The 25,354-nt window shown below is 30.1% G+C and overlaps 2 protein-coding genes across 6 annotated transcripts in view; one reads left to right on the top strand and one right to left on the bottom strand.

Annotated features, from left to right (window-relative positions):
* The window catches only part of LOC149958930 (PIH1 domain-containing protein 1-like), a 102,731-nt gene that overhangs the window by 53,259 nt on the left and 24,118 nt on the right, over positions 1-25,354 (top strand). Inside the window, exons 1-4 of one of the 2 annotated variants that reach the window (XM_090166289.1) lie at positions 30-206; positions 339-627; positions 699-842; positions 916-1,045. In XM_090166289.1, the coding sequence (XP_090022415.1) occupies positions 102-206; positions 339-627; positions 699-842; positions 916-1,045 (668 nt within the window). In that variant the 5' untranslated portion in view covers positions 30-101. Of the gene's footprint in view, positions 1-29; positions 207-338; positions 628-698; positions 843-915; positions 1,046-25,354 lie in introns of those variants that run through there. The other variant, XM_090166290.1, reaches the window with a different exon arrangement.
* Positions 4,474-24,165, bottom strand: LOC149958932 (uncharacterized). 4 transcript variants are annotated; one of them, XM_090166293.1, is made up of 3 exons: positions 23,853-24,165; positions 9,627-10,378; positions 4,474-5,016 (listed from the first exon to the last, which is right to left on the bottom strand). In XM_090166293.1, exons 2-3 carry the CDS (start codon positions 10,371-10,373, stop codon positions 4,789-4,791), a joined length of 975 nt encoding a protein of 324 aa, XP_090022419.1. In that variant the 5' UTR covers positions 10,374-10,378; positions 23,853-24,165; the 3' UTR covers positions 4,474-4,788. The 4 variants fall into 4 exon arrangements, with proteins under 4 accessions (XP_090022419.1, XP_090022420.1, XP_090022417.1 ...); XM_090166294.1 differs by having other exon boundaries at positions 9,627-10,386; XM_090166292.1 differs by having other exon boundaries at positions 4,475-5,016; positions 9,627-10,390.

A 25,354-nucleotide genomic window follows, 5' to 3' on the forward strand; every position in this document is an offset into this window, starting at 1 on the left:
GCCTTTGCCTTTTAGCATTTTAGTACCGAAAGCAAATTCACGAATTGAATTTTCAGTGTGTGGTTTTCAGGTTTATTGAGTAGGCCTAGATAATTTAAAACATGCCCAAAAGAAATAATAAATCTTCTAAACGTAAAACTATGGAAAAACTTTCGGATCCTATTATAACGGAAGAAGACGTCTCTGAAGTTGACAATTTCCTCAAAGTGAGTTTGAAGCCAAATCCTCAAACTGGGCTTGTTTTATTTAATCTTGGGCTATGCTTGTTTTATATCATTCATTTTATTTGTTATAATGACTTTTCAATTAATAATTACACAAATTTTTTCATTTGACAGGCTTGTCAAGAAGTATTGGGAGATTCAGGCAGTGATATGTTCTCTGATCAAGCCTCAATTTCAGATGTTCCCGATGACGTAAGGGAAATCCAGTTTAAACAAGGTTTTTGCATTAAAACGACTGATGAGAAGGATGGAAAAGTGTTTCTTAATATCTGTCACTGTGATGAAGTTGAAGTTCCTCCTGAAATCACCGAGGAGGAGTTGCAAGCCTTATTAACATCTGATGAAGAGTCTGCCTACAGAATTCCTATGAGTTTGGGTGTTGGTCACGAAGAAACTGATAAAAGTTGGTATTTCTTAATTTCTTTCTTAATCTGTGTGAAGTTTTACTAAATTATAGCTGGTTTATTGGCTTAGGTGGTAAAGTGTGTTTGGCTTACGACATTGTGGTTAATACTAGTTTCTTCAATAAAACACAAAACAGCGAGTTTTTCAAAATGTTCCTAGTCAATATCGCTTGTGAAGGAATTGAAATGAAATTCTCTTGCAAATTAAGCAGAGGTGAGTTTGTTAAATATACACAATGATTTCTTTAAATATCTTTAATATTTATACTCATTTACTGTTCATTTAGACAATGTTGTTATTCTGAAGAATAAACATTACCATGGAAAACTACAAAAGCATTACATTCGATCAAAACCCAAGGCTCTTATTACTGAAGTTACCCAAAGCGACAAGCTGAAGTTGACATCAAAACTCGAGTGAGTCTCAATTTCTGTTTTATTTTGAATTTGTTTCGCTTTGTGCTTTGAATATGGCGCGTAGCGGGGAAGTTCCCTTTTTGATTAATAGATGGGGCCGCTCTTTAAATATAGTGACTCGTGTAAGTTCACTTTTCACCCAAAAGATGGCTCTACTGATTCCACAAAGTAACTTAAACAGTAAGGCATGTTTCGTCGCAGTTTATTCTGCGCTCAAGAGATGGCGTGCCTGTGCGAACAATTTAATCAAATTCCATGTGGTTCTTTTTTCACCCAAGAGATGGCTCTAACGCCTCTACTATTAATGAAACAAACTTATGGTGTCGGCCAAAGGCCTTAGACACCACAAATAAAACAAGTGAGGCAGTAGATGTAATCCACTTCCAACTTCCAAGTGAATTACGTTATTTCTGATTTCCTCCAAACGGCGGGATTTTGGAAGCTGTTGAATAGAATTGCAGTAGCAGGCGATATTTTAATCAGGTTGCCATGTATTTATCATTCTTTTACATTAAAAGTTGCCTGGCAATACTGTTCTTCAATGACAGGAAAACCGGGTTGCCAAAATGTTTTTGGTATTAAATTAATTAAAGCTTTTTTCAGGTTATAATACTAGCCAGGTTATAATACTAGCTTTTTCAGGTTATATTTTTAACTTTTTCAGGTTATATTTTTAGCAGCTTTTTCAGGTTATATTACTAGCTCATAAACTGCTGGAACTTTAAAGCAAGTCTAGTAGCATTCGCCCGCACTAGATGTCGTTAGCGTATAAATTAAAACAAGTTGAGTAAGCATCAAAATCTAGCCTAATAGGTGTGGTATATCGGAATTTTCTCTCGTTGATTGGCTTTTCGGAATCACGTGGTTTCGGGAAGCCAATAGATGACAGACAATTCGCCTTTCGCTTTAAGTCCACGGAAGGTGCTGCCACCTAGAATCGCTTTTAGAAACATTTTTGTAAACTGTTTTTACTCTTTTTGATAGAACCGCCACTTGCTTTACGCTTAATGTCAGAAGTGGTAACATTATTATAATAAGTATGACCATAATCAAATATTATTATCATCGAACTGAGTTATTATGAAATCGAAGTTTAGTTCAGCACAGAGCCCCCTAGTGTTTAATAATACTTCTTAATTGTTGCCACACGTCAGGGAAAAGTCGGGGAATTTAAAAATGGGCCTAAATAGTCCGGGAAAGGTCAGGGAATTTTAAGAATTTGTAAAAAGTCAGGGAATTCAATTTTATCTTGACACTTTTTGAAGGTAATTTTACTCTAGATCTATGACAAATTGTATGATTATCATTTATTTCGTTGAAAGTTTGGATAATTAAATTAACATTGAAATAACCTTTTTACCGAAATTTAAGTCCATTTAAATTTATTATCTTCTGATAAAAGAAGTATAAAATAAAAAATTTACCTTCAAAAGTAAGGGAAAATCTCATAAAATGGTCAGGAAAAACTGGGAATAGTCAGGGAATTTGAATCTGAAAATTTTGTGGCAACCATGTTCTTACTTCAGACTCAAATCTTAAGTGGGATCTGGGAAAAAGCAAGTCACTTTTTCCAAAATTAGTCCCTATAATATTTTTAGGATTTTAGCGATTTTAATATTAAAAATTATTTTTTGAACTATTTAAAAACCAAACATAAATAAACTCCGTGTGATTTAGCAATTTTTTTTAAATTGCGCCAGTTAATAATTCTTTAGCTTGTTCATTTTGGCGCTGCAGCAGCGGTTGGAAGGAGCCAGAGCATTTGAATACATCAGGAATCCATACCTCTACTGGGATGTATGGTAAGATCACTCTGACGGCTTTGGCCCCGCCTACGATATAAAAATCCCCTCTGCGCGAACTCCCCTCTCACGTTGTTGTTTGTTAAGTTCACATAGTGACGTCAAAAAACCGTCGGCCACATCGAGACGAAAATCTGCCGCGATAAGCATTCCAAGTAGAGGTATGGATTCCTGAATTCATTTACTTGTGTGTTTTCGAGCGGCAAAGCATTTTTAACTTTAATACCTTTTTAGTCACTTAAATCACAATTTTGCTGTGTGACTCAGCAACAGGCATGAAATTAGCGCTAAATCAAGTGTCATACTTATAATTATGTTATTTATGGTGGAAGTATAATTACTTATGGTTGGTAAAGGCCGTTGAATGGAAATCAAGTTATTTTAATAAACCATTTTATATTGGAGTTATATTCCAATCTATCCTAACACATTTTGTAATTATTTTACAGTAAATTCTAATTTTCCTAAAATACAGGGTGACCATTCTTCATTTATTTTATAATATTTCCTATATTTCAATGCTTTCCTTTATTTTCCTATAATTTCACCATTTTTCCTATATTTTCCTATAATTAGATATTTTGTATTTCGCGCGGTTTTTTCGAATTTTCCGCGTGCCTAGTTCCCTTTTCGTAATACAGATGGCGCTCAATGTTCTTAATATCTTTGATAAAATTTAAACTGCTTCTCTTAAGAACTGCCCTGAACGGAATTAAAAATATCATCGCCTGCTTAAAAGAAGTTCCTTTTGTATTAAAACAAATTTAAATATTATTTATGCAAACTTTCCTATATGTTCCTTTATTGTCAAACATTAATACTCCTATATGTTCCTTTATTATCAAACATTAATACTCCTATATGTTCCTTTATTATCAAACATTAATACTCCTATATGTTCCTTTATTATCAAACATTAATACTCCTATATGTCCCTATATTATCCAAGAAAATACTCCTATATTCTCCTATAAATCAACTGTTGAATTTCCTATATTCCTATAAATATTTTGGGGTTTTACAGTGGTCACCCTTTATTCGACTTAAAAGATTTACACAGTAACCATAAATATATTTAACGTCATTTTTCTTGTGAAGCAATGATCGTCACGAGTATTGAAATCACGAAGCAGTAGATTCTAAAATTTGGGGTTATGACTCCTTTTAAATCAACGTGTATTTCTCCATCTAAAAACTATTAAAATCCTTTAAATTAATAATTCCTATACATGCAAAGTGAAAAAGTAATTTTTGGTTAAAATCCAGGTTTGGCTGATTAAAACGTGATTAAAATCAAGATTTAAATCAGTGATTTTTTTTAAATCTTCGATTGAAATCACAATGTATTTCAATGAAATAATAAAAATTAGCAAAAAATAGGTTCTGAAAAAATTAATATTTAATAGTAATTAAAATTAAGATTTCATTTAATTCAACATTAGCTAACTGATAAAAATAAAATACCCGTTAATTATACAATGAAAGAGCCATTTAAAAAAATAAAAATCCAATTTAAATTAAAAAAATTAATGGATAAAAATCCAAGTACCACCCCTGTTAAAATCTAAATTTTTGAAGGATTTAGATTGGCAGTCAATGAAGTGAATTATCAGTTTTATAAAAACCATTTAATTTCTGGGCAAAAACAAATATTTTTGTACAAAATAATTGATAATGAACGAAAGAGAAAATATTTTGGAAATATTTAGTAAATGCTTATATAAAGAAAATATACGTTATTAGTTTTTAACGTGAGAAATACTCAATTTCACTAAGGAAATAATTATGAAACATGATTTTTCTTGGATGATGTAAATACAGTCCAATATAAATTTTGCACCGAGTGCGAACCTCACAAACCAATGCCAAATATTTTGAAATACGATTTTGGTCTGTATGGATAACGTTTGAGCCATTTTTTATTATTTTAAAAGTCTTTGATTACCAACAATCGCTACTGCACGAAAAAAAGTTCTCGTGAAACTGTACTGTCGAGTTTAACATTTCCATCCAACCGATGCCAACGTTTTGGAAGAGACCATTGGGGAATGGAGGCATTTTGCAACTGTCCATGACGAAGTAGTTGATGTAGTGACCTTGCATGCCCTTCATGGCGTCTTTGAGCACTTCCGAATTGCGGATGTTTTTGCAGAACGCCACGGTTTCCACCTGCAATGTTTAAGTACATTTATGTCAAAATAAAAGGAATAAGAACTGTAGAAATGTTTCTGGAAGATGCCTCCAGGTAGAAATACCTTTCAGACACTAACAATACCGTTTTTTTATAAACCAGGGTTTTTTGGTTTAAATCAGCAGGTTTTTTTGAGCAAAAATAAGGATTCTTATCGAAAAAACGTAGATAAAGTAAAGTGAAATATAGGATGAACAAGGGTACACGACGATATTATATAAAGACGGGTTATATACTTCATGAGAAAACATAGTATTGAAAATGTAGGAAATGTGGTCACCTTGTAAATGTTTTAGAAGTGTAATAATTTCGGTAAAAAAATTTACAAATATTTTGGAATAATTTTTAGTTAATTAAAAAAAACAAATGATTAAAAAAACCATTGTTTTTTATTCAAATCACTTGGCTTAAACCATGGTTTAAACCAGTGTGGATTAAACTAGTCAATCCTGGGGCCTATGTTAGGTAAGCATAAAAATCCATTGATTTCATCAGTGGTGGGGCCCCATAGGCCAGTGCCTAGTAGGCTTAGTCCTAAATCCGGCTATGGACACTAAGCTAAAAGCGATTTGTATTCCATCTATTGACAGCAATACGTACTGAAATGCTTAATCTCCAAAACGGTGCCACAAAAGTAACAAAAGTGTTAGTATATTATAGTTTTATATAATATAAGTGAACTTTAACAAATATTATGCTTTCCATATAACAAGTATGTTATTATATCATAATAATCAACTAGGCTAATACCCTTGGCACCACATTAGGCCCAAGTCATCTAGCGACTTGTATTCCCTTTAATTGAAGTGGCTCGCGTGGCACGTAGACCGTAGCGCCAATTTTATTTTGGGCGGCGGCGTGAATTAGGGGAGAAACCCCCCCCCCCCCCTTTTTGGAAATTTGGGAAAAAAAAATCCAAAATGTTTTTGAAGGAAAAAATAAATATTATTATTATTGTTATTAATTTACTTTCCTCCGTGTCTACAAAACGTAACAATTTTCGAAAAGCTATCGTAGATGGCGCCACAATTAATACAAAAGTGTTGTACTTCAAGGGAGTATAAACTCATAGATATAGGAAACGTATATAAAGGTCTAGATAAAATATTTCAAAGGGAGTGAATACGGAGGTGACAGCTAGCAGAAACGCGTAATTTCTGCAGGCTATCCTTATAAGGCGCTATCTATCGGTAAGAAAGCTCGTGCTATCGTCGCGAGAGCCATTGTCTCCTGCTTAAAAATTATACTAAAAGTCACCAACAGGTGGTGTCTAAAGACTACGGCCTGCGGAAAGGTCAAGCACTTTGTACTAAAATGCTAAGAGAGCTCGCGCTCTTGGCCACGTGCCTTCCTCGGTGTCTGCTAGGTGTCAATTCCGTATTTTATGTTAGGCTTAGACGCCCCGAAATTTATCTAGACCTTTATATACATTTCTTATATCTATGTATAAACTAAATCGAAGAGTCGTCTGCTAACAGTCGTTGCATAATTAAGACATTTATTTATTTATTTTATTTTTAAATATTGTAGATCGTGCTTCCTTTAACGGGAGTAGAACCCTCCTGGTTTGGTAGAGTGCGCCCTAGCTTCTCTCTTTTCTCGCTCATGGCGCTAGTCTAGAACGATAGTAGAAACACCCAATTCTTCTATTAGAGGAAGCGTGCCCGCCCTGAAGACGTGTTCTCATTTGAAACCTTTATTGTTTCATATGTAGTGGTTATTTTTTAAATGCACCCTTAATTAACATATAAACAACCATATCCGAGCTATAAATTAATTATTTTCATTATAGTTTGGATAATTATTCAAATATAATTTCCTAATAATGAGGTACGTGGTTTAAGATAAACGAAGGACGTTCTAGTAGATATTAAAAATTAAAGCATTACGATAGCGGGGATTCTAATAGCAAGATAATTCCTCAAAAATCACTGTATTTCACACTATATATAACAAGCGGCTAGAAAAATGAGGGGAGGGAATTATGTATTGCCCCAAATTCAGGGTTTGCAAAAAACCGGCTTTTTTAAAAATTGAAAAATCCAGTATAGTTAAATCCGGCTGTAACCGGTGGTTTAAACTGGTTAAAACCATTAATAAAAAATGATCAAATTGCTTAAATCAAGCCCTCATTGCTCAAATTTCCCGATTTAAAAATTACGTTTTTGCGCGTGACAGTACCTTTACATTGTGAGGTATAGCAGACTTATTTACCCGCTTTTATACCCTAACATGGCAGCGTATTTTCACGCGCAAAATTATTTTAAGATACCCTAATTGCTTATATGTTAGCTCTCATTACTCGCGACAAAAAGTGAAGGTTAAGTTTTGTCAATGTTTCTAATTAATTTCTCAATTTTTTTATAACAAAAAGTGGTTTTAACCATGGATTTTATTTGGTGGTTAAATCCGGCTTAAATTAAGTTCTTAAATTACCGTAATTTAGGAAATCAGTAAATTACGCGGTAATTTACAGCGTAATTTACCGTGTTGCGGTAAATTACCGTAATTTTATTTTTTTTAAAAAAAGTTTTTTTTTACGATTAAAACAAGGAATACAAAGAAGAAACGCTTTTATTGGGTAAACAAATCGCATTTACCGGGCTTCACCGTTTGTTGCTCAAAATATTTCTTAATAACTAGGTCTACTTTCTCTCTTTTACCTAATTTTTACCAAATACAACTTTAAAGAAAGAATACTATATTCTTTCGCTAGACTACTTCGAAGTAACGCTAAACTAACGCAGATGTTCGGAATAACCAAGTGAAAATAAAACTAACATTTTAGCAGACGACAGATGAATCATGAATGTGATTTTTCTTAAACAGGGCTAGACATAAGTAATTAAGTATTCTTCCTATTAAACGTATCAAACTATTCTAACACGGCCTTCGACTCCTTGGAAATTCGCTACCAAAACGAATCTAGGTGGCGCATCGATGCCTAGCTCTTAGTGTTTGCTGGAATGAATTTACTTTATTAAACGATGCAAAAATACACTTAAACGCGAATAACGTTAGGTTTTGAGTTTTGTAATCTTGCGCGACGTATTTTACGTACATTTTAGCCCGAAAGATCAAAGAAATTGAGAAATAGTGAAACACGAATACGATGGTAAATTACCCTGGTAATTACTAGGGTAATTACCATTTTCGTAATTTACCTGGGAAAATTGTAAATGACTGTTACCAGGGTAATTTACCGCGTAAATTACCAGGGTAAATTACCGATTGGTATCTCTAGGCTTAAACCAGGGTGGTTTAATTCCTGAAAAGGTTACACTCCCTTTAAAGAAATCGCCAAATGATTTGTTGCGAGGAAGTTAGCAACGGAATGCGTAACATTTCGTTGCCGTGACTTGATATTTTCACGATGCTTTTGACAGAATTCAATTCAAAAGCCAGGATACGCTATGTCATAATTTGCTTTGCCACGGATATCTATCACAATGGTTGTATTTATATTAGAACATTTCAAAATAAATTTGTGAATGTGAAAATCGTACAGATATTATAAAATTTTAAAACGTTTTTATACCAAGGCATTCCGCGGATAAATGATATCATACGTAACAAAATCGACCGTAAGTGTGACAAGAATGTTTTTATTTAAAAACTTCTGGAAAATAACAATGTTGGGGTGACCGGTGAGGGGGGGGGGAAATGTCACCAGTTGGTGCTTCAATCGCATTTTCATATGGAATAATAATCAACTAGGCCTAAGTTCAAATAAAATAAATTATATATTGCTCTTACGTCACAAGACACAGCTTTACTAGTATATTCACTAACTATTGTTAATTAATGTGGTTAATAATGCTAAATAACGGTAAGGAATAAAATGAGAAAATTGGTAAATAATGGTCGATTTTAGTAAAAAAAATATATTTCCATGAATTATTTACAGTATTTAAAACTAACTTATATTTAAGGAGATAAAATCTTTCAGATTTAGAACAGACTTGTAGAGTAATGGAAATGAAGTTTCAGATCCTCTAAAGTTTATATATTCCTTTTTTTAATGATTTTCCATATTTACCATTAATTCCCTCAGTTTATTTACCATTATTTCCCTCAGTTTACATTTATTTACCATAGTTTACCATTATTTATCACTATTTACCATAATTGTTATTTATTTATCACTATTTACCATAATTTATATTTATTTACCATTTTTTACCAGTGATATGCACAATATTCGAAATATGTGGTATTTTTGAAACTCTGTAATAGATTATTTATTACAGTTTTAGCAGTTCTAAACACGTAAAATTAGGAAATATTTAGATATGTTACATTATGATGTTATAAAATTGAAGAAATGAAAATGATTGTAGTCCGGAATCCATACCTTTACTTGTAATGCTTATCGCGGCAGATTTTAGTCTCGATGTGACCGAAGTTTTTTTGACGTCACTATGTGAACTTAACGAACAACAAAGTGAGAGGGGAGCGTAGGCAGGGCCAAAGCAGTCGGAGTGATCTTACCATACGCGATAAGCATTCCAAGTAGAGAGGTATGGATTCCTGCTGTAGTCTAATAAGTGTTCATCGTCGCCATTATAACAAAGTAGCTTTGACGTACCTGATCAGGGTTTTGATGACTTCTAATCTCGATACACTCGCAAGGATGAATGTCCTCCGGCCTGGGACAGCTTTGTTGGAATGACCCCTTGACCGGTACCTTCCTGGGCTCCAAGTGAACTGGTTGCTTGACTACCACTTTTCTCGTAGGCGTCATTGTCGTTATTACGGGCACTTGGACTGTTGTGGTCCGGGTGTGTTTGGGAGTAGTCGTTGTGGGTGGCCTTGTACTGGGGGGCCTGGTCGGAATGGATCTGGTAGTTCCGATCGTAGTTGACGGACTAGCTGTAGTCGTGGCTTTGATTGTTGTTGTGGTTGGTACAGTTTTAACTTCTATAGTGGTTGTAGTTGGGACATCCGTAACTTTGATTGTGGTCGGGACATCAGAAGTAAGTGAACTGACCGTGGTCGTTGTCTCCGCTTGAACTAGTCCCTTGGTCGCCATTACGGGTTGACCAGTGGTCACTTCGATGGCCTTAATGGTAGTGCCGATTATTTCTAGTTTCTTGACCTCGTACTCTACGGCGTCGTCGTCGTAGGCGTTGACCAGTTCCTTCAAGAGGGTGATTGTGGGCGTGGTACTGTGGACTTCGTATTCGGACACGCTCTGGACGTCGCGGAAGGGTCCGAAACTGGACGACGCTCTCGGCTGGTCAGTGACGTTCCCCGTGTATTCCGTGACCATCTTAAGCGTCGACCCTTCGACCAGGGTCAGGCTCAAGGCGATTCCCAACAATAGCAGTGTCATTTCCACTCCGAGGCTGTCTATCAAAATGAGGAATAAAGAATTAAAATTCATTTTCCGTATAGACCCTGCTATCTTTCCACTGATAAAATTGCTCTTCCAACAGGTGTTGTGGTTCATCCGGCCGGTTATCGCTTTCGAATTTATAAGAACGTATTTAGGCTACCGAGAACCAGCCAACCGGTTTTAACCAACGAAAAATTCCACTTTTATTAAAACAAATATTGAGAAATGAATTAGAAATATAGAAATTTTAAATACTGTTTATTTCAAATAAAAAATCCACTTTTATTAAAACAAATATTGAGAAATGAATTAGAAATATAGAAATTTAAAATACTATTTATTTCAAATAAAAAATCCACTTTTATTAAAACAAATATTGAGAAATTAATTAGAAATAGAAATTTAAAATACTATTTATTTCAAATAAAAAATCCACTTTTATTAAAACAAATATTGAGAAATTAATTAGAAATATAGAAATTTTAAATACTGTTTATTTCAAATAAAAAATCCACTTTTATTAAAACAAATATTGAGAAATTAATTAGAAATATAGAAATTTTAAATACTGTTTATTTCAAATAAAAAATCCACTTTTATTAAAACAAATATTGAGAAATTAATTAGAAATATAGAAATTTTAAATACTGTTTATTTCAAATAAAAAATCCACTTTTATTAAAACAAATATTGAGAAATGAATTAGAAATATAGAAATTTTAAATACTGTTTATTTCAAATAAAAAATCCACTTTTATTAAAACAAATATTGATAAATGAATTAGAAATATGAAAAATTTTAAATACTATTTATTTCAAATAAAAAATACGAAGTATAATATTCTGCATTTTTTATTAAAAAACGAAACTAAAACTTGACCTTCACTTTTAGTCGTCCGCTTCGTCCCCTTACGAAGTAATGAGGGCTAGATATAAGCAATTTGGGGGATCTTAAAATTCATTTTGCACGTGAAAATACGCCGCCATGTTAGGGTATAAATGCAGGTAAATAAGCCTGTTATACCTCGCATTGTAAAGGTACGCAAAGACGTAATTTTTAAATTGGTCAACTTGATCATTTTCGAAGAAATGAGCATTTTTATATTAGTGGTTTTAAAAGGCGGTTTATTTAATAAAAACCCCAAAAACCAGGTTTAAACCAGGTATTTTTGGTTTAAAACAGGTTTTTTAAACACTGGTTTATTTTACTTTTAATCTATTATTCACTTTTGTTTAACCGTGCATATTTATTACAAATTAATATGAGTATTATTAAGTCTCACGTGATCAACGTTGTAGTTTAGTTTTTTACAAGTCTCACCAGAACGAACTAACACGTTCTCACTAACATGAACAAGTACTTCATATTTCGTCACATTTCAAATAAATCTTATCTATTTTTAATGAAATATTCGCGCATTAAACGATTGATAATCGTGTATTTGTTGGCTTTGGCAACTGTTTCATCACATGTGTTTACGCTAAAGGGGAAAAATCCTTTTAACGTAGTTTCAAAATGATCTAATTTGTATCGTTGTCTTAGTTCCAAAACAGGTGTCTAAAATATTCATATTATACAAATATAATTTAAATATTAAAATAGCATTACGCAAAAAAACATGTAAATTTTGAAACTATCGCCACTATTTAAGTTAATTTTTTATTAATTTAGTAATTATTATTTTTTATTATTTATTTTTTATTAATTATAATTTTTTATTAATTTATCAATTATTATTTTTATTATTTTAAATTTTTTATTTTTATTTTTATTATTTTTTATTTTTTATTATTTTTTTACTATTTTTAATTTTTTACTATTTTTAATTTTTTATTATTTATAATTTTTTATTATTTATAATTTTTTATATTCATAATTTAATTATAATTTTTTATATTTATAATTTTTTATATTTATAATTTTTTATATTTATAATTTTTTATATTTATAATTTTTTATATTTATAATTTTTTATATTTATAATTTTTTATATTTATAATTTTTTATATTTATAATTATTTATTAATTATAAATAACTTATTAATTTTGAAACTGTCGCCACTAGTTTAAATTTATTATTTATTAAGTAATTTCTTAATTGGTTTGTTTAAATTGGAATTTATTTAGTAAGTAATTAATTCAATATTATTTATAATTGTTATCATTTATTTTATTTATTACTGATAAAGTTTATTTAAATTTAGAGTAAAGCCGATATTTGTGGAAACATCATAAATTATTACATAAACCTAAAAGACAATATAAATTTTGTCAAATGTTTTCATAGTTAGGATTTATTTTATTTCCTCAGCGCTTAACGTGAAAAATTAAAAAAAAAATAGTGTATCGCCTACACTATCTATTACCTTTAACCTCAAACAAGTATTTATGGGAAGGGGAAACCGAAGAGCTCGAGGGAAAACCCCTTAAGTGTATTAGTTTTCCCAGTATGATGTGCTCAGTGGCAGTGGCGTAGAAATTCATGAAGGGGGGGATCGAACTATGTGAATGTTAATAAGGGGTCGAGAAGGGGGCGGAAATTTAGTACAGTCAAAGATAGGCCCAAGGGGGAGTCTGGACCCGGAACCCCCCCACCCACTTTGTCTACACCACTGCTCAGTGCACCATAATATCTAATATTTTTATTCTCCCAGTACGATGGCCTCAGTGGATACTTATATCATATTATAAACTTGTGATAACAATATGAAGTGGCAGGGTGGTGTCAATTGCATTTGTGCGGCTGCCGGGTGACACCGACAGGTGTTTCACATTCCCAAGCCCGTCTACACTTTTAAGGCCAATTTCTTCGCAATAGCATTAATTCACTTAAATTGTCCTCATTGGAAACCACGTAACAAAGCGTGAGGAACACCTTTAAATCCTATTCCCTTACTACCCGGTAACGTCGCTGTTTCGTAGTTGGAAGCCCTAGAAATCTTTATTTCAAGGTGTTTTTAGTTCGCATGCAAAAGAGAATATTATGGTACACGAACTCAAACATTATTTAGTTCTTGGACAAATTATTTAACTAGTATAGACGCATTCACATATTGCCTACAGGGAAATATGCAAAAAGGGGCGAAATCAACTCTAGGTACCTTCCTATTTAATAATGCTCGAGGTAGATGGCGACACTATAAAGTTTATTAAAAATAGACTTTTTTAAAAAGTTATTAATTAATTACTAAATTATTATTTATAGTACTTTAAATTCTTATTAAAAATATATAATTTTTGTAATTTAAATTAACAATTAATTTTAACAGTATATAGCACTCTCTGCCATAGACGGCACTATAATACAATTTTAAACTATCCAACCAGGGAAGATAATTTTGTATTTTAAATATCGACCAAACCGTTCTCCACTAAAAACTGAAAACTTTCAACCAATCGTTGAAAATCAAAATTATGACGTAATGTTGCTATCAGAGCGCCATCTACTAACAAATAACGCCATCACCACGATACCTCGGATGAATTTTACCCCTTTAAAGTCGTCTTTGCCCGTCAAAAATTGTAAATTTATCAATTATGTAGGCTTGTTTCGAGAATTTGGCGAGTTTTTAAAAGTTAAACAGGGTTGCCACACGTCAGGGAAATCAGGGAATTATAAAGGAACCTGAAAAGTCAGGGAAAGGTTAGGGAATAGGCGAAACTATAAAGTCCAGGGGGGTGAAAGGATGGAAGTCACGTGATTTTGTGGAGAACTGCAGCGCCATCTATCCTAAGAAATACGAACTATTATTCGTTTTATTTTGCTAATGGTGGTTTAAATTTTTATCGATTCGTCTAAATTATCTATTTATTATTATTATTTAAAACATTTTGTAATGTAAAAGTGTAAGTTAATTAGCTGCCTGCAGTATCTGGAAGGAATATTTTTTCTTTGCCGTCGCACGGCCAACTATGAACAAGAGCTACCAACTTACCGAATCGAAGCTGGTTGCGAAATGGTAGTCACGTGATTTTGTTTTCCCATTTTAACAAGTTGGTTAAGTCAATTTACTTTATAGAATCGCCTATTCAATTTAATCGACAACCACCGTGTCTGTCTGGCCTGCGAACGCGTTCCCAGTTTCTTAGAATCAGGGAAAAGGTTTTTCCAAAAGCGCCCTCTTTTTGTCATTGGGTGAAGTATAATTTTTTAATCGGCCGGGATTCGAATCCGAGCCCTCTTGCACGACAGGTGAGCGTTCTACCGCAGAACCACGGATACAGTAATTTCACTCTAGATTTTTGACAAAATCTATAATTATCATTTATTTCCTTGAAAGTTTGGCTAATATTTTCAACATAAATTTCAGTCCCATATTATACTATATAACCAAATGGTGTGTCCTGTTTACTCCTTTAATTTAGGCTGGGTTTCCTGTCATAAATTAAAAAATTCGTTCCCTGACTTGTCTTAGGGTATTACGAATCGAATTAAATAAATTATTAGAAAACTAATATTTCGATATTTTTTCAACCCTGAATAATTTTGAAAAAGTCAGCAAAATTTTAATTTATAATGAAAGCTTTAGGAAGGGGATCTAAGAAAACTAAGATTTGTAAACGTTAAATTATTTTTTAAGTTAAAACATAATTCGAACCATTTTTTCATTATGTTAAAACAGGCTTCATAAATATATTCGAAAACCGACTTCTCTGATATTTCCAGGTTTTCTCATTGATATTTCCTTGATTGTTCGAAGTGCAAATACACCCCCAATGTTTTAAGATCATGTCAATTAAATCTAACTTATTACGTGTTATTTATGCTAACTTAACCAGCTAAATTTTATTATATATAAGAGAAGTAATCGAAACAAAATGAAAAAATATTAATACAAGTATGTACTCTTTAGGCCAAAATTTTCCCGTTTCCCCGATTTGTACTTTAAAAAAATCAATTTCCCTGACTTTCCTGTTCACAAACTAATTCTCAGGAACTTCCAAGTTTTATTAACTTATGATAAAAGTAAAAAATATTTCAATTTTTCCCGAACATGATCAGGGAAAATTTCGTAACTGGTATGGGAAAATTTTCTAAAATGGTCAGGGAATTTCCATCTGAAAATGTGGCAACGCTGAACTCCTATAAATTTGTAATTTTAATCCTGTAATTAGGCTTATTTTAAATTTTGTATCATAAATATAATAAATGTTTGGGCACTTGTTGACTCGGGTTTTGGTTTTTTGTTATGTGGGGCCGTGGAAATCCATTTGTATTGAAAATAGTTGCTATTGTATTTATTTTGGGTTTAACCCCGAGGAATTGGCACTCCCCAGGGGGTGGATTCTTTTATTCTTCAGGAGTCAGGTGCGCTAAGAACGGCCCCCCAAAAGACCGCCCAGACTGGATATCCCCGCTTTACAAAACCTTCAATTGTTCGTTTGGCTTATCGTTTCTTGTTACTTTCTACACGTTTCTGGAATTTCCAAAATTATTTTTCTTTCTTGACAATACGATTATTATTTTTTTAATAATATTGCTTTTAAAAAAAAATAAAATGCCATATTAAAAGATTAAAATGCCATGTTAAAGATATTAAAATGCCATATTATTAAAGATATTAAAATGCCATATTTAAAGATATTAAAATGCCATGTTAAAGATATTAAAATGCCATATTAAAGATATTAAAATGCCATATTAAAGATATTAAAATGCCATATTAAAGATATTAAAATGCCATATTAAAAGATATTAAAATGCCATATTAAAAGATATTAAAATGCCATATTAAAGATATTATAATGCCATATTAAAGATATTATAATGCCATATTAAAGATATTAAAATGCCATATTAAAAGATATTAAAATGCCATATTAAAAGATATTAAAATGCTATATTAAAAGATATTAAAATGCTATATTAAAAGATATTAAAATGCCATATTAAAAGATATTAAAATGCCATATTAAAAGATATTAAAATGCCATATTAAAGATATTAAAATGCCATATTAAAGATATTAAAATGCCATATTAAAGATATTAAAATGCCATATTAAAAGATATTAAAATGCCATATTAAAAGATATTAAAATGCCATATTAAAAGATATTAAAATGCCATATTAAAGATATTATAATGCCATATTAAAGATATTATAATGCCATATTAAAGATATTAAAATGCCATATTAAAAGATATTAAAATGCCATATTAAAAGATATTAAAATGCTATATTAAAAGATATTAAAATGCCATATTAAAAGATATTAAAATGCCATATTAAAAGATATTAAAATGCCATATTAAAGATATTAAAATGCCATATTAAAGATATTAAAATGCCACATTAAAATATATTAAAATGCCACATTAAAAGATATTAAAATGCCACATTAAAAGATATTAAAATGCCACATTAAAAGATATTAAAATGCCACATTAAAAGATATTAAAATGCCACATTAAAAGATATTAAAATGCCACATTAAAAGATATTAAAATGCCACATTAAAAGATATTAAAATGCCACATTAAAAGATATTAAAATGCCACATTAAAAGATATTAAAATGCCACATTAAAAGATATTAAAATGCCACATTAAAAGATATTAAAATGCCACATTAAAAGGTATTAAAATGCCACATTAAAAGGTATTAAAATGCCACATTAAAAGATATTAAAATGCCACATTAAAAGATATTAAAATGCCACATTAAAAGATATTAAAATGCCACATTAAAAGATATTAAAATGCCACATTAAAAGATATTAAAAGATATTAAAATGCCATATTAAAAGATATTATAATGCCACATTAAGATATTTAAATGCCATATTAAAGATATTAAAACGCCATATTAGTAAAATAAATTTAAATATAAATAAAAATAAATCAGCTAGGCTGATTAATACCCAAGGCACCTTAAATTTAAAACGCAATATAATAATAATCAGTTAGGCACCAACTTAGGCCCAAGTCATCTAGTGACGTTTAATGCCTTTCATTCGGGTGGCCGGTTATTATTAATTATTATTATTATTAGTAATGAAATAAAATATTAAATTTAAAACGCTAAGTAAAATAAAATATTAAATTTAAAACGCTAAGTAAAATAAAATATTAAATTTAAAACGCTAAGTAAAATAAAATATTAAATTTAAAACGCTAAGTAAAATAAAATATTAAATTTAAAACGCTAAGTAAAATAAAATATTAAATTTAAAACGCTAAGTAAAATAAAATATTAAATTTAAAACGCTAAGTAAAATAAAATATTAAATTTAAAACGCTAAGTAAAATAAAATAAAATATTAAATTTAAAACGCCATAGTAGTAAAATAAATTTAATTAAAATTAATAAATAAGCTAGGCATTATTAATATACCCAAGACATTTTAAATGCAATATTATAATAATTATCAGCTAGGCTCCACCTTAGGCCCAAGTCATTTAGCGACGGTTAATGAATTTCATTCAGGTGGCCGGGTATTATTGATTTATATTATTTGTAGTAAAATAAATTAAAATATTAAATTTGAAACGCAGTATTATAATTAAAATATTATATATTTAAAACGCAATACCAGTAAAATATTATATATTTAAAACGCAATACCAGTAAAATATTAAATTTAAAACGCATTATTAGATAAAAAAATAAAATATTAAATTTATAACGCAATATTATAATTAAAATGTTATATTTAAAACGCAATATCAGTAAAATAAATTAAAATATTATTAAATTTCAAACGGAATAATATGAAAATAAATTTTATAATTATATTTTATAAAATAATTTTTACAATTAAATTAATATTTCATTATTAGTAGAAGATTAAACTTTTAGCATAAGTATATTTTTACTCTGAAGCATCGATATGCTCGTAGTTTCAATGGATTAGCCGTAATGGGAGATATGTACAAATCACACGTTAATTGAATTATTATTCAATGGCCATTTTGAAATATTCCAAATTATTTGGGACGGAAATTTCCTAATATAGACTTTCAATATATTTATTTTTATAAATACGTATTTAATAACTATACCAGCAATAGGGTATAACCATTATCCGTCACCAATATTTCGTAATTATTACAAAATTAACAGCGAAAAAAATAGAAATATTTTAGTAATGATTTTACATCCGGAGGCTGGGTGTTTTAAGCACGTTGTCGGCAAACCCAGCCTTTTAATGTTTCCAGCCAAGCTGGTATAGTAATTATAAATCATTTTGATACAACACCCAACGGATATAATTCCGTTCTTAACGAGTATTTTTTTATCTTTTAATTGATAGGCCTAGTTATGTGACTCATAATAGCCTGTAGCTTCATAAGTTTCAACTGTTCTTGGTTTTCGAGGTAGAGTAGCTAGTGTAGCTATATGGCGTAATTTTACCCCATATTATCTGTTCTGGCGAATAGTTTAGGTTGGTGTAACATAGCCGGGGTAAAAAGATTTACAAAAGAAGTAGACACTAAATACTTTTCGCTTGTACTGTCCTGAAAAGTGGACAATTTTTTATCTAAATTAAATTACTTTTCACTTGTTCTGGTGCAAAAGTGTACACTTTTTACTTTAAATTAGCCTTTTCAGTTTACATAGAGCCACGTAGTGGCAAATGCAAGAAGCTCATAAACTGCTGACGCTTTATTGAAAAATCATCTGCTTAGCAGACGAAAATCCAGCAGTTCATGAGCTTCTCGCATTTGCCACTACGTGGTTCTATGTAAACTGAAAAGGCTAATTAAATTACTTTTCACTTGTTCTTAAAATTCAATGAAATTTTCAAAAAAGATTTCCAAAACTTAAAGAAATTTGCGAAATTTAAAAAGGAATCGAAAATAATTTAATGTATTTTGAAAAAATTCGTAAAAATCGGGAATTTTTTTATAGAAATTTCAAAAAAAATTATTTTTGAAATTATAAAATCCCTGGAAATTGGGGGAAATCTGTGGCAATCACGGAATCATGGCTTCCACGAAATAAAAACGGTAAATCTTTTAAAAAATCCAAGATTATTTTTGAAATAAAATCACTGAGAATTAAAATAAATCTTTAGAAATCTTTGGCAATCTGAAATCTGACATCCAAAGGCTACACTAGCTCCTCTACGTTCAATTTTCAGAACCGTATAAAAGTATGCACTAGTATTTCCTAGCAGGCAAATCGGCTCAATTTCTGATTGATCTGAACGTTTTCTTAAAGATCTTTAAGAAAAGAGGGGGAAGGAAATTAGGTTGCTTCAAACCATCCTATGGAAAACGAGATTAGTATAGCGGTATTTCGGTATAATTATTTATAAGGGGTGAATCGGGTCAAACAGCCCAGGGCCACTTTCCACCAAATTTATCTGCGCTTCAAAATTGTGCCAAATACTCAATTAAATTTCCTTTTTTTTTTTGGAAATTCCGGTTTTTAGATACTCGAAAATAACTCACTGGGCGTTTCACGTTTATTCATTCACCCAAAAACCGCGTGCAGTTGTATAAATTGAAATTTTACTATTGAAAGTAATTGGTTTAATAATAGCGAAGAAAATCAAGATTCTAAGATATTTCATTCATTTGATATTTAAAAATAATAAGTTCATGATTTTAAATTGTTTATTATTCTTGAAATATTTTTTTTGTACGAATACGTTTTGTAGTCATAGAAATTCCAAGCGAAACTAATTTTAAGTAATAACTAGATGTAATTCACAAATAAATTCGGCAAGAAAAATAAGACATTAGTAAAATTAAAATAAAACGTCTAAGATTAATAAAATTAAAATAAAGTAGTATACACTCGCAATTAATTTAAGAAATAGGCAGAAATTTTAATTTAAGCTTATTTTTATTAAATGATGTAGTTTATGAATATATTAAAATAATAATATTAAGTAATATTAATATAATTTCATGAAAAGTAGGAACAAACTGAAATTAATTCAAAAAGTAGGAAACAATTACAATTAATTTAAAAGGCAAATTAAAATTAATTTAAAACACAGGCGCAAATTAATATAATTAAAATAAAAAGGCAAATTTAAATTAATTTAAAACATAGGTGCAAATTCATGTAATTAAAATAAATTAATTTAAAACAAAAGTGCGATTTAATATTATATAATTAAAATAAAATGGCATAAATTAAATTGAAAAATAGGCTTATTTTAATAAAATAAAATCTAATTTAATTTAAAAAGAGAATCAAATGTGTAATTAAAAAAAGAAACACAAAGTGTAATTTTAAAAATTACAAAAAAATTAATTAATTTTTTTACCGGATTTTCTATATCGAATTTGGGAATTAGTAATATTTCTGGTATGCGGGACTTTCCACCTATAATAGCCCCCATTTTAAATATTTTTCTTAATATAAGTTCGTAGGCCTCATTTTGGAACTAAGGTAGCTAAGAATCTTAAATTTATGGAATTTTAAAAATTTGCTAATTTTATATTTCCGAGTAATTCCAAACTGTTCAACCTTCGATCTCAGCCGGTTTAAAGTTTTTTATTTTGTTATAGTATTATCCATCGGGAACTACCTTCACAAGGCTGCGCGTCGTTGTACCATAAGTAACGTAATAAACGGAAGTAGGACACTTCATATTCTCCCAACGTTAATTGTCTTAAATTTAAGTATTTAATAATAGTAATAAGCTACAGGGTTGGAACTTTTTTATATTCTTAATAAAAATCAAATCAGTTGATTTTTTATTTAAATTGAATGTTTTGATTTTATTGAATTTATTATTATACAATTAATGGCTATTTCCCTGTATAATTAACGGTTATTTTACTTTTATTAGTTAGCTAATATATTTAATTAAATTAAATCTTAATGTAATTACTCTTTAATATTTTAGTTTGCTCAGATTTATTTCAATTTTTTAAGAACTTTACTTTGAAAAAATAATGAGGAATTATAATAAAATAAATTGATTACTTTTAAACATTCTTTGTTTCTGAACTTGGTTATTTTGATCATATTTAGCGACATCAAACTAACCTGATTGTAATTTCGCTAACGAAGAGAGATAGGTTGTGACGTATTTCCTTTTGCGAAACTTCCGATTACGCAATCATTTCGTGACAGATTATCGTTAACCGAAATTGTTTAGTGTCATACTTATAGGTATGGTGTTACTTATGCTGTAAATATTTCCATGGCGACGAATTTGTTTCCTTGGTGAATTTAGGTCTATTTTCAGTGCCTCACTTACAATTAATGGCTTTAAAAGTTGCATGATGCCTTAGGCATAAAGTTGTGCCAAGGGTATTAGTCTAGCTGATTATTATTATTATTATTATTATTATTATCTTCATCTTCGCCGGTTTATAGAAATTTCCTAATTTGTTTCCTTGATGAATTTTGGTCTATTTCCAGTGTCATACTTATTAATACTATGTTACTTATGCTATAACTTAAATCTTTACATGGCCACGAAATCTTCATCTTCGCCGGTTTAAAGAAATTTCCTAATTCGTTTCCTTGAACTCTTTACTCATTGACGACTATAGGTCTATTTAAAAAACCGGAAATTTTAACATTTTGCAATATATAATGTTAATATGCCAAATTGATTATTTGGGTAGAGGTGTTACGGCGTTTTTTTGGCACATCTAAGTTATTAATCAGATAGCGTAGGCTGTAATGTTATGAAGTGAGCTACTCCGATAATGATGTTCATTTTAATTTATTCGCCTAGCGTAACTTGGCAGTGTTGGTAATAGACGCAGGCGTTAACGGTGGAATTTTCCTTAAGAAATAACTACAATTTACTATAAATAACGGCTAATTTATAAATATATTTAGAATTAAAATTATGCTGGTAAATGATTCGGAATTAAGATTGTGCTGGTAAATGATTCGGAATAAGGATTGTGCTGGTAAATTATTCGGAATTAAGATTGTGCTGGTAAATTATTCGGAATTAAGATTGTGCTGGTAAATTATTCGGAATTAAGATTGTGCTGGTAAATGATTAATAATTAAGATTGTGCTGGTAAATGATTCGGAATTAAGATTGTGCTGGTAAATGATTCGGAATTAAGATTGTGCTGGTAAATGATTCGGAATTAAGATTGTGCTGGTAAATTATTCGGAATTAAGATTGTGCTGGTAAATTATTCGGAATTAAGATTGTGCTGGTAAATGATTAATAATTAAGATTGTGCTGGTAAATGATTCGGAATTAAGATTGTGCTGGTAAATGCTTCGGAATTAATATTGTGCTGGTAAATGATTCGGAATTAAGATTGTGCTGGTAAATGATTCGGAATTAAGATTGTGCTGGTAAATGATTCGGAATTAATATTGTGCTGGTAAATGATTTATAATTAATAAAATTATCCCGTGGAAATATTCAGAATTAAGATTATGCTGGTAAACTATTTTAGAATTTTTTTAATTATTCCTTTAATTTTTTCCAAGAATAATAATTATGCTGGTTAATTATTTAGAATTAATAAAAATTACCCCGTTGAAATATTCAGAATGAAGATTAAGCTTGTACATTATTCTGGATTATTAAAAAAATATCCAATTGAAATATTTAGAATTTAAGATTATGCTCGTATATTATTTGAAATTAATAAAAATTCTGGTGTAAATAGTTTCAATTAAGAATGTTTGTAAATTATTGGAAATTAATAAAAATTCTGGTGTGAAAATATTTACAATTAGATTATGTTGGTAAATTATTGGAACTAATCAAATTTAAGCCGGTAAAGTATTTAAAATTAGTATTACATACTTTACCAGCATAACCTTAATTAATATTACATACTTTACCAGCATAACCTTAATTAATATTACATACTTTACCAGCATAACCTTAATTAATTTAAATAATTTACTGGTACAATCTTAATTATAAATAATTGTAACGGTCTTAATTCGTTATAATTTATGGGCATAATTAACATAAATTATAACGAATTAAATACCATTACAAATATTTATAATTAAGATTGTACCAGTAAATTATTTAGAATTGTGATTACTCGGGTAAATAAGTTGGAATAAATAATGTAGGTTATTATAGAAATTTTTGGCGAAATGACACTGACCGTCGAATTTAAATAATATATTTTTCTTGGAACTGAATACCTTTTTAAAACAAGGCTTACAAACAGTTAACTATATAAAATATATATTAACAAATAAATTTTGATTCATAAACCCCGTTTTATAGACCTCGTTTGAAAAAATTGAATATCGTAGCTACGTTTTACAAAAATATATTAAAATTGACGTAACTATACATACCGTAACCATAGGAACTAGTAATCTTATCTTAAATATTTAGTAAAATTTAAAAACCTTGAAATCGATTTTTTAAATTATTAATAATCGGCGAATTCTGTGTAAATAGTATTTGCCAGCAAAGATTTATTTTATTGGCAGTATCAATATTATTATTTTATTTAATTATACATTATTATTATAATAAAGAATGTACTTATTTACACTCGGTAACGATACATTTTCGTTATCATCTAGGTTGCAAATACAAGTTAAAACTCACCCAAATAATAACGCGGCAGGTTATTCCAAAAATGAGAATATTCACAACACCACCGAATATTCGTGAAAAGATAAACTACGTATTAAAATCGGAAAAAATTGTCTCGATTCGCGGACACGCGGTTCACGTGGATATTTAGATCACTTTTTTGGGATTAGTCAGAAGCCGAAAAAACCTTTTATATCTACTAGCTGATTTCTCAGGGTTTTAGAAAAATATTCTTTGGCGTTTGAGAGGCAGAAACCGTCACAATAGCATGTCAGGAAACCCGAACTGCTGGAAAACTCTCGGCTTCCTTCTCCAAACTGCAGCGACGCTCTTTTGTGAGGGGAAAATATTACGTTCCTTTTTCCTGTTGGCATGTTTTGTAGTGCTCTCTACCGGGCGGCGTCGCAGCCCCGGGGCACTCGTATTTGGCCCTACGAGCAGGGGGGGTGACGTCACCAGGTGCGCCGCTCTTTAACGAACGTGAGCTCCGGACGCGGACGGCCAGGTGAAAGGGGGCTGTTCGCATTGACTCGTTTGATTGGGGTGTGTATTCGAAATTTATGTTACCTGAATATTGTTTGATGAGTAGAGTCAGAAGGAAATAAAATATTTCTTGCGAGATAAGTATACATATACCAGAAGTATATAATATATCTTCTTACGACAGATGTATTCATATCCTTATACCAGAAGTATATAAGATTTATCTTACAACAGAAGGATTCATATCTTTATATCAGAAGTATATAATATATCTTCTTACGACAGATGTATTCATATCCTTATACCAGAAGTATATAAGATTTATCTTACAACAGAAGTATTCATATCTTTATATCAGAAGTATATAATATATTTCTTAGAACCGAAGTATTCATATCTTTATATACCATTATTATATAATATATCTCTTACAACAGAAGTATTCATATCTTTATATCAGAAGTATATAATATATTTCTTAGAACCGAAGTATTCATATCTTTATATACCATTATTATATAATATATCTCTTACAACAGAAGTATTCATATCTTTATATCAGAAGTATATAATATATTTCTTAGAACCGAAGTATTCATATCTTTATATACCATTATTATATAATATATCTCTTACAACAGAAGTATTCATATCTTTATACCAGAAGAATAAAAGATTTATCTTACGACAGAAGTATTCAAATCTTTATACAGGAAGTATATAATATAATTCTTACGACATAAGTATTCCTACCCTTATACCAGAATTATATAATATATCCTCTTACGACAGAAGTATTCATATCTTTATACCAGAAGTATTCATATCTTTATACCAGAAGTATTCATATCTTTATACCAGAAGTATTCATATCCTTATATCAGAAGTTGATAATATATCATACGACAGAAGTATTCATATCTTTATATCAGAAGTATTCATATCCTTATATCAGAAGTATATAATATATTTTACGACAGAAGTATTCATTTTTTGTGTCAGAAGTATTCATTTTTTGTATCAGAAGTATT

The sequence above is a fragment of the Leiobunum rupestre genome, chromosome 2 (assembly GCF_980474605.1).
Source record: "Leiobunum rupestre chromosome 2, qqLeiRupe1.1.hap1, whole genome shotgun sequence".
Taxonomy (NCBI): domain Eukaryota; kingdom Metazoa; phylum Arthropoda; class Arachnida; order Opiliones; family Sclerosomatidae; genus Leiobunum; species Leiobunum rupestre.

Coding starts and splice junctions, on each gene's coding strand:
- LOC149958932 (XM_090166291.1), bottom strand. CDS start 10,424: ATGAATTTTAATTCTTTATTCCTCATTTTGATAGACAGCCTCGGAGTG. Junction 5,017..9,626: donor GTCATCAAAACCCTGATCAG/GTACGTCAAAGC, acceptor TAAACATTGCAG/GTGGAAACCGTGGCGTTCTG.